Source organism: Patella vulgata, chromosome 9 (assembly GCF_932274485.2).
Source record: "Patella vulgata chromosome 9, xgPatVulg1.2, whole genome shotgun sequence".
In the NCBI taxonomy this organism is placed as follows: domain Eukaryota; kingdom Metazoa; phylum Mollusca; class Gastropoda; family Patellidae; genus Patella; species Patella vulgata.
This window is the reverse complement of record NC_065887.2, coordinates 42,841,515-42,856,972: the sequence shown is the minus strand read 5'-3', so window position 1 is coordinate 42,856,972 and position 15,458 is coordinate 42,841,515. Positions and strand designations below refer to the sequence as shown.

Sequence of the window (15,458 nt, the reverse complement as noted above, 5' to 3'; positions counted from 1 at the left end):
TTCCTCCACCAGCTACCAAGGTACCAGTTAATACCAGAGTCAGGCCAGTTGTTCCACCAGCTACTAATATACCAGTTAATAGCACATCAGTTCTTCCCCCATCTTATGAACAAGTTCTTCAAATGGACAGTCAAAAAGCCAAATCTGAAGCAACAGCAGTAGTAAGTAGCCTAATGCTTGGACACATGTTTAAATCTCTCTTTCACCCTTTAATTCTAATGGGCGATCTAGAAGAGTACGTGCACGTGTTTACTTTACACGTACGTTTGGTAGGTTAGTGTTATTTAATATCAAAACTGGCACTTTAAAACAATATTAATAATTAAGATTAAATTCCCATCAATAAAATCAGCTGACTGCAGGAATATAATAGTAAGTGCAGGAGGACCTCACTACACGCAAAACAAAAATCTGCAAGATAAACCTGCGGACAAGACAGAAGATAGACATTGCAGTATTTGCACCAAATAAACAAATATCAAATCAAAGCTTTTTGTGGTATTATTTTTCGAAGGCTCATTGTGTTTTGGGATATAAATAAATATAAAGATCAATATAGCATGAGTAATAGTATACTAGTATATATAATATTTTATTTTGTAAATAGTGTGAGATTCCAAAATCCAATCGGATCGGCCTATTCATCAGGTTTCCAGATGCTCATATCGTAGAATTCAGATCTTATATTCTCAACAACAGACAATATCTAAAGCAGAAAGAAGGAGAATTATTAGCCCTGTCCATCCAGGTATTTATAATCATAATCATAATTTCCATCATCATCATCAGCAGCAGCACCAGCAGCAACAGCAGCAAGAGCTGCAGCTGCAACAGTATACCTTAAAAACAGACTTTCTTTGTATCTGACACTGAACACTGGTATATTTAAGTTTGTATTATAAACATTAAAAACAGACAAAACAGATCAAATCTTTACCGAACAAAATGACAAGCACCATAGAGATTGTTCCTGACAAAGTGTGAATAATGCCTGACAATATCTGTCACAGGTGCTACATTTCCAGGCTGGCTTTTGGCATTGTATTTATAGATATGCATATATAATCTGACCTTTTCACATATTTGGCCATGTATTTCTGTTGATCTATTTCATATGTAACCCAGCCGATGTCAGATTTAGGAATTTGGCCAGATCAAACTTCGATAGCTATTTTCCTGTTTCCTTCTGCAGAAAAAGCCTCTGATTGGTTTAAAACCGCTCCTTGTATCAATAAAACCTCGTGGATAAAATCATGTGATGCAACAACTTTTAAAATGAACAAAGTTCATAACGAAAGTAGGTATAGCTCCATCGGCTACTTTATCATTATTTTCCTCTGTAGATCTTTTAATGTGCACTCATAAACGTTTGTCTTAAACTCAATTCGTTGAAGATTAGAAAGAATGTAAAAGGATTCCTGAGAAGTGGAAGTTTAGCGGGCGATCCTACTCCTTGTACATGTAAGCTTTCGATCGAAACGACGCCACTTGACGCAGTGTCAGACCTAATAGTAAGTGCAGGGGGTCAGACTGCACCACATATAATTTACACAAAAACAAATACATGGACAAGACATCATACTCAGAAACCACAAAAAAAAAAAACCAATTCAAAAAAAGTGAATGGATCCGGGGGCTGGCCGTAAGCGTCCACTGCGCTGTACAGTCCCGAGCCTGTAGTGACACAGACTTACTCAAATTTGAAAACAATCAGGAATCAAACCCAGAGAAACTATTGTGTAATACCAGCATGAGTCATGATCTGCTATATGTTACAAGAAATATGAATGTAAGCATATTGTAGTAAAATTCAACTCTACAAGTAACCACATGATAATGCTAAGAATTAATACTGTATATAGGTAGTCGCTGTGTTTATATGTACTATCTTTATATCGTCTTTACAACTTTGTAGATTACAGATACTTCGGAATAAGTTACACATCTATAATAAATGCTGGTAAAAATATAAAAGGACGTAAAGAACTGGGTCGAGTTATCAGGGAGGTTATTGTACCGTACAGGTAATTTATATATACCCCAGATATTTAAACTAATATCTAATTTAAATCACGATCACTCAACATATTCAAGGGTCCTTTTTAACAACACGGTCCAGTTTAAATTACTATTAGCTAATGTGTCATTTAAGGTACAATTTCATCTTGAAGGACTAACTATATCATATAAAACTGCTTTCAGTATGTAATCCGAACAGTTTATGTGAAATCAGTGAAATTATCTTGGGTATTTATATCAATAGGCAAGCTGATTAAACTACAGATCTATATTTCGTTTCGTTTTTTTTTATACTTTTGATGGCCTACACTACATGAAGATCTGACCAGTCTTACTGAAGGGTCGCGTCAGTGGTCGTACGAGCGACTTTTGACCCTATGACATTTCTAGTGGTTTACCCATAGTTCCGTGCATGGCACGCCAAGAAGTCGCCATAACAGATGGTTTCATTGGCTAATAACTCATGCCATCCAGAGCGCATGTTATATAACAACTCTTCCAGATCCTAATGCAGTACAGACAAATAAGACGAAATTTTTAACTATAAAAAAACGAAACGAAATAGAATCTGTGTTTTAGTCAGATTGTATCTATAGGCTATATTCTTTCAACTTGCTCGTCTTCTTTAGTCCAGTTGGAGCACAAAGTTATAACTTTAAACACCATTTCATTTCAATATGACGTTTTATATCTATATGTTATTTTCTTTCAATTTTCTACTTTCAATTCTTAAACCTAGCCCACAAGCCTCTGCAAGAATCGTGTGTCCTAACCCTGTTTGCATCTCGTGACCTTGAGAAAATCTCCGGGTGGCATTAACATTCAGATCTGACCGTGCAATGAGAGAGAGAGAAATGGGGTTTAACGTCCACTCGACACAAACTAGGTCATTTCGGGACTAACACATGGTTCAATTTTATTTCAATAATTCACTTAGGCGTAGGGATCTTTAGCAGTTGGGGGAAACCGGAGGACCCGGGAAAACCCACGAGGTTGGACATGCGACCCCATTCCTTGTCACGTACAACCGGGGAATCGAAACCCGCCAGTTGACTCAATGACAGACCTTATGATACAGCTCGCACGTGCTACCCATTCAGCCATCCAACCCCCCCTGACCGTACAAATGGTTGGATGCTAATTCGTAGCCCTCATTATTGGGAAAATGGGCGGAGTGTATCATTGGGCCTCATGATATTAATAGTATTGTATTTGTTAGGTGGAAATTATCAAGCATAACACGCCCTAGTCCTAACCCAAGGTAAATACGTTAACTAACTGAGGGAAACAATATAGCAGCTACCGTACAAATTTATGTTGTTTTTCAGGATTCAAAATGATGGCATTTCATTGACAATGGCACAAGCCACTGAAGTATTACATGGCGATTGGGTTTCTAAACCATGGTATATAAGTTTATCACAGTGGTCGTCTTTAAAAGGTTATGCGGAATATAAACGACTAATTAGTCAAAGTAGGTATTACTGTATTGACACTCGTACGTCCCGAATATTAGGAAGTCGCGGTGGCTCAGTGAGTAAGACGTTGGTGCGCTCGTCGGATTTTCCGGTGTGGTCCCCACGTGTCAGTGGTGCAGGACAGAGAGCTTGAATGGGACAACGTATAGTGGTTCGGATGGGATGAACAACCGAGGTTCCGTGTACACATTGGCGTGCACGTGAAAGATCCCTTGGCAGTTGGAATTCGATATAAGAATAGACCGTAGCGCAAAATATCCCGCTTAACACACTGCCTCGCGTACTCCAGCCTTCATTAGCCCAGTCGGAGCAGAAGAGTAGGACGTTTAACCCTATTTCATTTTATTTGCGTCCTAAATACGGCAGCCACAGTGAGTAAGACACTTGATCGCTAACCTAGAGCGCCCATGTAGGTCGAGAAACTTTATCGGGATTTTCCGGAAAAACCCGATGTCCTGTGTACACATTGGCGTGCACGAAAAGATCCCTTGACAGTTGGATTTTGAATTAACAGAAGGCCGTAGTGCCGATGTCCGTGCAGATTGTCCCAGTAAGACGTTAAACTCTATTTCAGTTTATGTTCGTGTACTCACGGAGACGCTTGGGATTCTTAACTGTTTGTTGTACCGTGGCCGTGATACACACTTACTTAAAGCGACATGATGAAAGATAAGATGAAGAGATGACAGTTCTCGCTATAATAGTTAACAAATAAATAATGTAAAGGGAATATGCTGAAAACCCCATTTCAAAAACATTATAGCCTCGATTATCCATTGAAGGTTAATCACCAACAGCCGTTGAACCGCTGAAAATCGGACCCATCAGATGACATCGAGAGTTGATTATGGTCTTGCCATGTTAATAATAGTTTATATAACATTTATGATCTAAAAAAAGGCCCACAAAAGGCCAACCTGATTAAAACACAGATCCTATTTCGTTGTCTAGCGCTTTCACAAGGTTTAGCAGTTGCACGGTAAATAAGAGGCTAATAGTGTGCTTGGCGTTCCGAATTTGCGATTCTGAAAACCTTAATTTCGAAAGAATTATTTCTTAAAACCAATGAAATAACTCATAAATTGATTCAATTTTTTTTTTTAATTTTTCAGCAAAAGAATATGAAAATGAAAAGAGAAAATATTATAATACTGTGGGATCGATTTTATTTCAAACTGAAGATATATCGCCATACCAAGAATCTGACATGACAGGCGATACAGTAGGAGAGAATTCTGAGAACGAAGCTAACAATGATGACACCATGGATGTTACTGCTGAAAATCACGCGGATAATGCTGAAACTTCTGACGTAACTAGTGTCAATGAAAATGGCGAAATTCTAACTGAAGACGTCAGTGATGCGGCACCTTAAAATATTTATAGCCCAATAATAAACCCATCAGACACTTTAATATATGTTTTAAAGGAGCTAAATCGCTAACATTTGGGACCTAGAAATTGACAAAAGTGGGTCGCAACGCATATAATACTGTAATATGAATGTATATAAACCAATGGTAAAATGTTTATTCTGTCTTAAATATTGGATATCAAAAGCCCATCTTTTTTCCGGTAAGATCACAACATGAATGTTGATTTAAATTGACAAATAAATCGTGTTTTCAATGTTGAAGATTTTGGATGATATTGAGTTAGAAACTTAGCTACTTTAAACTCATCACATTTTCATATACAAGATTTTTTTTGGGATTTTTTACCCATTTGTTTTTATTACGCCTCCATATGTAAATAATATCTTATAAAGTATTGGGCGTTAGTTTTGTAATAAACAACAAAAACGAATATTACATGTCCTTACCCAGACGTTGAAAGGAGTTGAGGTGGTGAACTTCAGAATAGAATAACCAGTTTGTATTTACATGTAAATAGTGTAAATACACACATATATATATAGCACATCATTTATATCCGCCGATTACAAACCAATTAATATGTACATAAATAAATATATATAGCCGATACAAAACCAATTGTGTTCGTCACATCAACTTAGTTCGTATTTATTAATGTAAATAAATGACAAATGATAAATTAAATATAGTCTATAAATAAACCAGTCTGTAAATGAAATAACTAGTTTGTCTTCTTGTCGGGTGTTCGATCCCTGCATTGGCCGAGAAAGTTCATCCAGGTGTTCCAGCGTGGCTCCCCTAGTCAGTGATGCAGGACGGAGGGCCCGACAAGGACAGCTGTCTAGTCGTTCGGATGGGACAAAAAACCGAGGTCCCGCGTACACATTGGCGTGCACGTAAAAGATGCCTTGACAGTTAGAATTCGATACGAGTAAGCCGTAGTGCTGCTTTTCGGGCAAAATTTCCCTCATAGCACACTGTATGGCGTATGCCTGTCTTCATTAGCCCGGTCGGAGCAGAACAGTAGGACGTAAAACCCTATTTCATTTCATTTCCATGTGTATCCTATATATTTATCTAGAGATGTAGGGTACTAGAATAATATATTTTTACTCATATACAAGATGATCATCAAGATAATTTTCGAACCATGTGGCTTTTGTCCTGCAAAGTGGTGTGACCACAAATAAACTCAAAACAAACTAATGCAGTTGGGTTCAATCATATTTATACAAGACAACATCATACTCAATTTCGGCCGATGACGGCAAAGGGTAAATGACGTAATAAATGTATATAATTCAAAATGGCGGTCTCCAGGGAGTTTCTGAAAGCGATATCTCGTAAAATCTTACAATACAAAAGTTCCAAAAATAACAAATTTGACCAAAACAATTGAAAAAAAGTATTTTTCACATGGTGTCAATCATTATTCTAAATTTGGTAATAAAGTGGCATTTTCCCCGAATATAACCAGACACTATCTCGTAAGATATAAAAATATGGTTGTCGATGTCTCTTAATTTAAAAATGAATTTTAAAATCCAGCTTGGTATAGATTCAAAATGGCGGATTTTAGCACGACTTGCACTATGTCTTTCACGTGGTTTTCGGTGTTATTTGGTTGAAATCTAATCTCAAAAAATGATTTCAAAACCCTTTTTTATGTGGACGTATATTGTCGTCGCCCCTGTCCGTCCGTGTGTTCGTTACATTTTGTTTGTAGACTCTCTACAGCTCACAATGTTTATTCGATTTTGACGAAACTTGAAATATAGGTTTATATCCCGAAGATTTCGGTTTCTGGCGATATTGGCATGGATTATAGCCCCTGATTTTACGAAAGTTCCCATTTTTAGCTTGTGGTTACTCTAGAGGTCACATTTTTTTTATCCGATTTTGATGAAACTTAAAATGTATGTTTATATTCCACAGCTTTCGGATCCTGTTAATATCCACCCATATCGGACCCTAACTTGCTGGATTATGGTCATCTCTTGCAAAACGTTGGCGTATCGTGCTTGGCAACCGCTTGTCTTTAGTTGGATATGGCTTGTAATATGTCTTATATAAGGTTTTTGGGGTTACTGAGTTCAATTTCGACTCCTAAAACTAACTTTAAAAAGCCCAGATTGTATACATTTAAAACGGCAATCATAATAGAACCCATAATGGAAATATTTGTCATGTGGAAATTGCTTTTATAATACATCGAATAAGGTTTTCAGGTATACGGAATTCCATTTTGGATTTAAAATTAATTTTAAGCAGTTCTTTAATGTTCTATATTTGGTATGCCTTTGCACCATCTTCACCGGGGTTAAATGTTGCTTCGATAGATCTGGTTCTTAAGAATCTGTGCCCTAATATTAGTTCAGAAATGGTTATACGATCCATGTTTACAGCCCCTGTGGTACCAATTCCAAGGATGGACTGAAAAGGAGTATGGCAGTTTCAGGGGTCCCTAAACTAGTCAAGTTGGGGGACCCCTTGTAGTCATGAATTTACGTTGTTTATTATAAGACTGCCGCATAAGCTAGAAACACTAAGATACACTCCAGAAGGCACCATTTATAGTCTTTATAATTGCGTGTAGTGCGGTCCTACTGCACTTACTAATAGAGTGGAAACCCCTCCCGGAACAAGGAACAGTCCCCCTTTGGGGAATTAACATAGCTAACTACCTTTTATATTATTCGAGAAATTAACTACCTTTCGTATTATTCGAGGAATTAATTGCCTTTCGTCCTGCTTCTGTATTTCTAGATTACTTGAATAATGCCAAAATTAATTTACTTTTGAAGGAAAAATGTTTCATTATTCGGAGAAAACAGATGATTAATCAGCATATTCCTATTATTTCTTTTGTACAAGCCTTATTTATATTTATCTGTTCTACATCCTTTATGATGTAATGCTGGCCAAAGTACCTTTGGGTCTTGTACAACAAGATTAAAAAGACTTTACCACAACAAGTCTTTTTTGTCGTATGATCCCTATAATACCGTCTTGATATATTGTATTGTCGTGTTATGCCAAGGGCGAGATTTTACATGGCCACTATCAGCTACCATACTTAAAGGAGCTAACTCTGTATTGTTTGGAGAGAGAGAGAGAGAGAGAGAGAGAGAGAGAGATGGGGTTTAACTCGACACAAACTAGGTCATTTCGGGACTAACACATTGTTCAATTTTTTTTTATTTCAATAATTCGCCTGCGCGTAGGGGTCTTTACCAGTGGAGGGGGGGGGGACTGGAGGACCCGGAGAAAACTCTCTAGGTTGGACAGGCGACCCTACTCCTTGTCACGTACAACCGGGGAATCGAAACCACGCCAATTGACTCAATGACAGACTTTATGATACAGCGCGCACCTGCTAACCATTCAGCCATCCAACCCTCGTGTATTGTTTAGAACATCAAAAATGATCCAATATCCAATCAAACTATCCTTGAATACACCCTTGTATACCCTGATCAGTGATAATAAATATGAGACAGAGTAGACGCCGCACTAACTTGCCAACACACGCCCATTGACTGTTAAGACTAGCTTATCCCTTAACCAGAATTTAAATAACAATTAGGAAATTATATTTTCTTCCTTACAAAAATAATAAAACTTGTTTTAATTTGTGTATCTGTAGACATCTGTACGCGTGTGTCTATTATAACACAATTAACTCGATATTTAGAAGGAGGGTCTCTCGTACAACCAGATATAGATTCTCATACAAGTTAAACCTTTCAGCAACAAATCACATTTTCTCTAAAGAACCCATGTTCGTAGGCAGTAATCGTTTTTGTTTCTGTCAAGCTAACCGTCTGCTTTCATCTAGACACCGCGGTTCGTCAAACAGTACAGTCAACGGCAGCCGGTATAAGCCAATTAAAGATACATTAGTTAATAGTTTAATAAAGAGTTGGCTATTCTTGCTATAATTAAATTGTCACTGTTGGAAGTTTGGACTAGAAATAGGCATCAATTGTGTCTGCACCGTGGGAGGAAATCGGAGGACCCGGAAAAAAACTCACGAGGTTGGACAGGCGACCCTACTCCTTGTCTCGTACAACCGGGGATTCGAAACCACGCCAGTTGACTCAAGGACAGGCCTTATGATACAGCGCGGACGTGCTAACTATTCGGCCATCCAACACCGCTGGTCTCAAGGGAATATCCGGAGAGTTCACAACGAAACGAATGGAATGAAGGTAACATTACAAATAAATAATATATGATAAGTACGCGGGGTCTCGTGTTCACATTGATATGCACGTAAAAGAACCATTGATAGTTATAATCTAAAACAAGAGTAGACCGTAGTTCCGCTGTCCGGGCAAAATTCCCCCCATGTAACACACTATATGTCGTATTATGCCATTCTTCATTAGCCCAGTCGGTGCAGATCAGTAAGAGGTTATTTAAAACATTCATTTCATTCATGTACACAATGTAAGACCAATACATAAATATAAATAAAACATTTTATTTAAAAAACACAAGAAAAACAAAATAAAAATCAAGGTAAAATATATACTGTATATGGATCAACGTAGTGATATACATTTACATTTTTGTCCTTATCAAGATGATTAACTATATTATTCATGTATTTACAATACTAATGGACGGTATGATAGACTATGTTAGATTCATGGATGGTGTGATAAACTAATTTATATTAGATTCATGGATGGTATAATAAACTATTTTATATGGGTAGTATGATAAACTATATTATATAGTCATATTATTTCCATCTCCAGTTGAAACTACCGAGGAGGTCTCCATTCTTATTCAACCACATATTTCTTTTCCTTATTTACTCACTTTGTTTTTATTTATTGCATATTTATTCCCATCTTTCTATCATTTCAGGTGCCAGGGTACTGTTCCATAGCGTGGAATGATTGACCTCAACATACGTATTAAAACCCGCGGTTGCCAGGCAAGATACGCCCACATTTTGCAAGAGATGGATAGAGAACAAGCTAAAAAAGAAAGCGACATCTCGTACAATCAGGGACCATAATCCAGGAAGTTGTGGTCTGAAATGCGCGAATATCGAAATGAACTGAGATATTTGGGATATAAAGATATATCTTAAGTTTGATCAAAATCGGATACAAATTGAATTGTGACTTCTAGAGAGTTCACAACCTTGGTATTACATACTTTTGCACTATTTGCGTACAAGGAGCAGCCATTTTGTCTGCCAGGTTTGGTCCAATTTTCATGGAATTCGAACTCAGCCATCATTAGGGTGTAACGGTGATATATTCAAACGTTTGTTTAAATCAGATAAAAAGTGTGACCTCTGGAGGGACCACAAGCTAAAAACACAATTTCTCGAACAATTCAAGAAGTTACAATCCGATATGCGCGAATATCGAAAAGAACCATGATTATTGGGTTATAAACATATATGTCAAGTTTCATCAACATCCGATCAACATTGTGACCTCTAGAGGATCCACAACCATATTTTTACACTATTTGCGTACGAGGGGCGACCATTTTGTCCGGCAGTTTTGATCGATTTTCACAAAATTCGAACTCATATTCGAACGGTTTTTTAAATCGGATAATAATTGTGACCTCTAGAGGGACCACAAGCTAAAAACGCGATTTTTCGTACAGAGGCCATAATTTAGGACGTTCGTTACGATCCGATATGCGCAAATATCGAAAGGAATCAAGATCTTCGGGTTATAAACATGTATTTCAAGTTTCATCAAATGCAGATGAAAATTGTGACCCCTAGAGTTTCCACAAGCTAAAAACGTGATTTTTCGGACAATCAGGGGCCACAATCCATGAAGTTTAGATCCGATACATGCCAATATCGAAAGGAACCGAGATCTTTTGGAGATAAACCTATTTTTCACGTTTCGTCAAAATCGGATAAGAATTGTGACCTGTATAGTGTCCACAAACAAATTGTGGACGAACCTTCGAACGGACAGCGGCGACGAAAATATACGTCTACATGAAAATAGGGTTTAACGTCCTACTGTTCTGCTCCGAACTGGGCTAATGAAGACAGGCATAGACACCCTCCTTGCGAGTCCCTCCGTCCTGCACCACTGTCCAAACGAGGCCCCCTCCGTCCTGCACCACTGTGCTTACGAGGCCCCCCCCCCTCTGTTCGGCACCACTGTCCTTGCGAGAGCCCCCCCCCCCTGCACCACTGTCCTTGCGAGATCCCCCGCCCTGCACCACTGTCCTTGCGAGATCCTCGGTCCTGCACCACTGTCCCTGTGAGACCCTCCGTCCTGCACCACTGTCCTTGCGAGCCCCCCTTCCTGCACCACTGTCCTTGCGAGGCCCTCCGTTCCGCACCCTGCCTTCGTCTCCCCTCGTTCTGCACCAATGCCATTGCGAGTCCCTCTGTCCTGCACCAATGCCATTGCGAGTCCCTCTGTCCTGCACCACTGTCCTTGAGTGGCCCTCTGTCCTGCACCACTGACAACGGAAAACCAGGCTAGAAAATCCAGGGAAGCCCCAGGATAAAACCCCCGGACATCCTGGTTAGTGAACAGCTGTGTCACCATGGTTTCCTTAAAATAATAAAGAATATATTCACTGTTTTAATATATAAGTGGCATGTATCATACGACAAGCATGTTACAAGAATTATATATCGAGTCTGGTCAACTGACGTCATTTTGTTACCAATTCTTACGTTGCAGATAGAGCCACAGTACAGCGTGTGGCAGATTTTTATGTTTTTTTATCTACACAAATGTATTTTTATGTTCACACAAATGTAGGCGTAGAAAATAATTTCAATAAATCAATTAATTACAATATGTAAATATGTAAAAATACTGCAATAGACCCTAATCAAATATAAATGGAATAATGATTACCTTTGAATTTAGAAACTAATTCTTTACTTAATTTTTATCGTTATGTTATTATCCCACGCTGAAGAAAGTAAGGGAAAGATATTGAAACGAGCTCTGTCCATCACAAGATATCTTTATGAAACTTGGTTAACCTATTATAAGTCTGTTATTGAGTGTAGTGGTGGTAACAAAAACAAATATTTATGATCATACCGATGAAGTTTAAATCGAAAACAACTACTAGGCTACAGTGTCAAACTCAAACGTGTCATTCTCAAGTTTATAATAAATTTTCAAAAATTCACACTTGGGTGAGGGAGGTTGGATGGCCGAATGGCTGAATGGCTGCGGTCTGTCATTGAGTCAACTGGCGGGGTTTTGATTCCCCGGTTGTACGTGACAAGGAGTAGGGTCGCCTGTCCAACCTCGTGGGTTTTCCCCGGGTCCTCCGGTTTCCTCCCACTGCTAAAGACCCCTACGCGCTAGCGAATTATTGAAATAAGATTGAACCATGTGTTAGTCCCGAAATGACCTAGTTTGTGTCGAGTGGACGTTAAACCCCATTTCTCTCTCTGTCACTCTTGGGTGACCAAAACCGCAACACTACGCCATACAGTCGAAATTTAAATCGAAAAAAACATCTACTATAACGATGCTTTTCAAGAGGGTAATTAGCCAATCAGAATTGGGACACGGGTTAGCCAGACTCTCTATATCATAATATATATATAGAGAGATGGGTTTAACGTCCACTCGACGCAAACTAGGTCATTTCGGGACTAACATATCGTTCAATTTGATTTCAATAATTCTCTTGCGCGTAGGAGTCTTTAGCAGTGGGAGGAAACCGGAGAACCGGGAGGAAACCCACGAGGTTGGACAGGCAACACTTCTCCTTGTCACGCACAACAGGGGAATCGAAACCACGCCAGTTGACTCAATGACATACCTTATAATACAGCGCGCATGTTCTAACCATTCGGTAATCCAAACCCCCTATATAATATATAAGACTCTGCAAGACACGTATAACGATGCTATGTATACTAGCTACTAGCTTTATTCAGCGTGGCAAATTAGGTCGCGTCTAAGTAGACCATATTACATGATTTAGACTGTAAAGGTCAGGTTCTCTCATATTCAGCTCAGCTTGACTTGAAATCAGAAATAGGTCGTTACAATTTATTTTGTATTGTATCAAACCATATTTAAACCGTGTCCTATCGTCGATGCTCTTGAGTTGAAGTGGTTAACAGAACATGGTGAATGGCACGGTCTTTCTGGAAAGTACATCCGTTCATAAGGTGAGGTATTGCTAATATTTGGATAGCAGGACATAGAAACCACAATCCAAACTTACAGATATTTATATGAAATTTTTATGTACTGTTATAAAATGACCTCTGTAATATTTTAACATCGGGTCCCAAGCTCTATATAATTTGTAGCGCCTCGCTATGGCAAAATCCCGTATACGTAGATATTGTATAGACGATTGTGTGATATTTTAATGGGTTTGGTTGTAAGTTTTACGTTGGTTAGTAAATGCAGCTAGTTGTGCACAAAATCTGGGTACCTGTTATATATTAAATGTTTGTCAAATTTTATATTTGCAGTATTTTTTAAAGTGGGTTATAGATAGAGGAGAATCTTTGAGTGACTGGCTTGATATCTAAAAGGCCTACATATTTTGTGACAGTTTATAACGCTTACAACCCCGTCTTCATTAGCCCAGTCGGTGCAGAACATTAGGGCGTTAAACATACAGCTCACAGAAACTGGTAGATGTTCATATATAATTAATGTTATGATTGTTGTTGATCTACATTTATAAATATGATTAACATGTGGGATATTGTAGCAGTATTTAATGATGTTACAACAATTTTACTGACTCTTGTTGTCTTATTAGTTATTGGATATGTCATCTCAATGCAGGAACGATCTGGAATACCTCCTGGACCACCATTTTGGCCAATTGTGGGAAATATGTTCGATATGCGAGGCAAATTCGCTGGCAAGAGACATAAATATTATGCAGATCTTCAAGCAAAATATGGAGATATTTTTCGAATATATTTTGGCGACCAGTTGTTGATAGTTTTAAACGATTTCGAATCTATAGAAGAGGCTTTTGTTAAGCAGAAGGATCTGTTCAGTACTAGACCAGTAGAAAAACTCTGGGTAATTAATCAGGCCGGAAAGGGTGGACATGGGGTCTTCTGGGCGAGTGGACAAGCATGGAAAGATGCTAGAAGAATGTCAATTCGTACTCTTCGTGATCTAGGTGTCGGGAAATCTACCCTCGAGGATAGGATTAAGGAAGAAACTAACATCGTTTTGGACTATTTATCACAATGTGAAGGAAAACCGATTAAAGTTCATGAAATCATGATGAAAGCAACAACCAATATCATCAGTACAGTTGTGTTTGGTAAACGATATGATTATAGTGATCCAGAATTTGTTCAAATCATTAAGGTCGTGGAAGATGGATTTAGTGATATGGTGCTGTTTACCCCTATTAATCGTTTTCCTATGCTCCGCTTCATACCTTTCTTGGCCTCGAAAATGCTGACAGTGAGTTATGCCGTGATGAAAGTAGAACAATTAATTGCTAAACACATTGCGAAACGAAGACAGGTTTTCGATAAGAACGATATTAAGGATTTTATTGATGTGTACCTAGATATGTCTGTTGACGGCGAGTCTAGTACCATTACCGAAAGTAACACGAGAAGAATTATTTTGGATCTATTCTTTGCTGGTTCTGACACGACAGCCACCACTCTGGATTGGGGTTTCCTCTTTATGGTCCTTCATCCGGAAGTCCAGAAGAAATGCCAAGAGGAAATCGACAGTGTGGTCGGTGATGGTCGTATGGTAGACTGGTCGGATAAATCTAAAATGTCGTATAACGAAGCGACACTTCTCGAAGTTCAACGTCTAGGAAACACAGTGCCTATGTCAAGTGCTCACACCACAGAGATAGACACCGTAGTAAAGGGTTACCTTATACCAGAAGGTTCTTTGGTTTTTGCAAATATGTACGCCTGTCATCTGGATTCAAGATATTGGAAAGACCCCTTGCAGTTTAAACCAGAACGATTCTTGGATGACTCAGGAAAAGTATCCAAACCACCTGCTACATTGATACCGTTTTCCATAGGTCCACGGATTTGTGCAGGTGAACCACTGGCTAGAATGGAACTATTTCTATTCTTCACCAATATCTTACAGCGGTTTTCTGTTTCAACTTCCGGCAGTGAGAAACCCAGTACAGATGGGGTGTGTGGAGTGAGCATGTCAACACCAGAATATACTATCCAGGCCACGCCTCGATAAGTTTTCTGTCAATTTTAACATTTATTTTAGTGTTTGGCTATGATTGCTTATTATGTTTTATACGCCCACAAGTATTAAAGCTGCAATTTCATATTTTTAAAATGTATTAAAATAAAGCCTTAAAATAGATGGTATCTATAAACAGTCCTACCTTGTTAAAGAAAACCTATTAAATCCAATAATTCACTATTGTCAGTTGAGTAATTGGCAAATATATCATTTTCATTTTCAAAATCAAACGTAAAAAAACAAGGGAGGTAATTGTGTTATTATTTCCGGGGTGAATGATTTTTAAGTGTGAGAATGATACCTATGATCGTATAATAGTGAGTTGACAACCTATTGAGCAAAAGACATAGAAATAATTATGTTTTGATTTTCTTTGAAAA

At 38.3% G+C, this 15,458-nt stretch overlaps 1 protein-coding gene and 1 long non-coding RNA gene across 2 annotated transcripts; both read left to right on the top strand.

Annotated features, from left to right (window-relative positions):
* The first annotated feature begins 5 nt into the window (after positions 1-5).
* Positions 6-5,240, top strand: LOC126831895 (uncharacterized). The gene is made up of 6 exons (XR_008789337.1): positions 6-161; positions 608-748; positions 1,126-1,297; positions 1,916-2,024; positions 3,348-3,493; positions 4,610-5,240. It is a non-coding gene; the product is annotated as an uncharacterized LOC126831895 (long non-coding RNA).
* Positions 5,241-12,806: 7,566 nt separating this feature from the next.
* On the top strand, positions 12,807-15,198 carry LOC126831886 (cytochrome P450 2U1). The gene is made up of 2 exons (XM_050562538.2): positions 12,807-13,028; positions 13,341-15,198. Exon 2 carries the CDS (start codon positions 13,561-13,563, stop codon positions 15,067-15,069), a length of 1,509 nt encoding a protein of 502 aa, XP_050418495.1. The 5' UTR covers positions 12,807-13,028; positions 13,341-13,560; the 3' UTR covers positions 15,070-15,198.
* Positions 15,199-15,458: the final 260 nt, after the last annotated feature.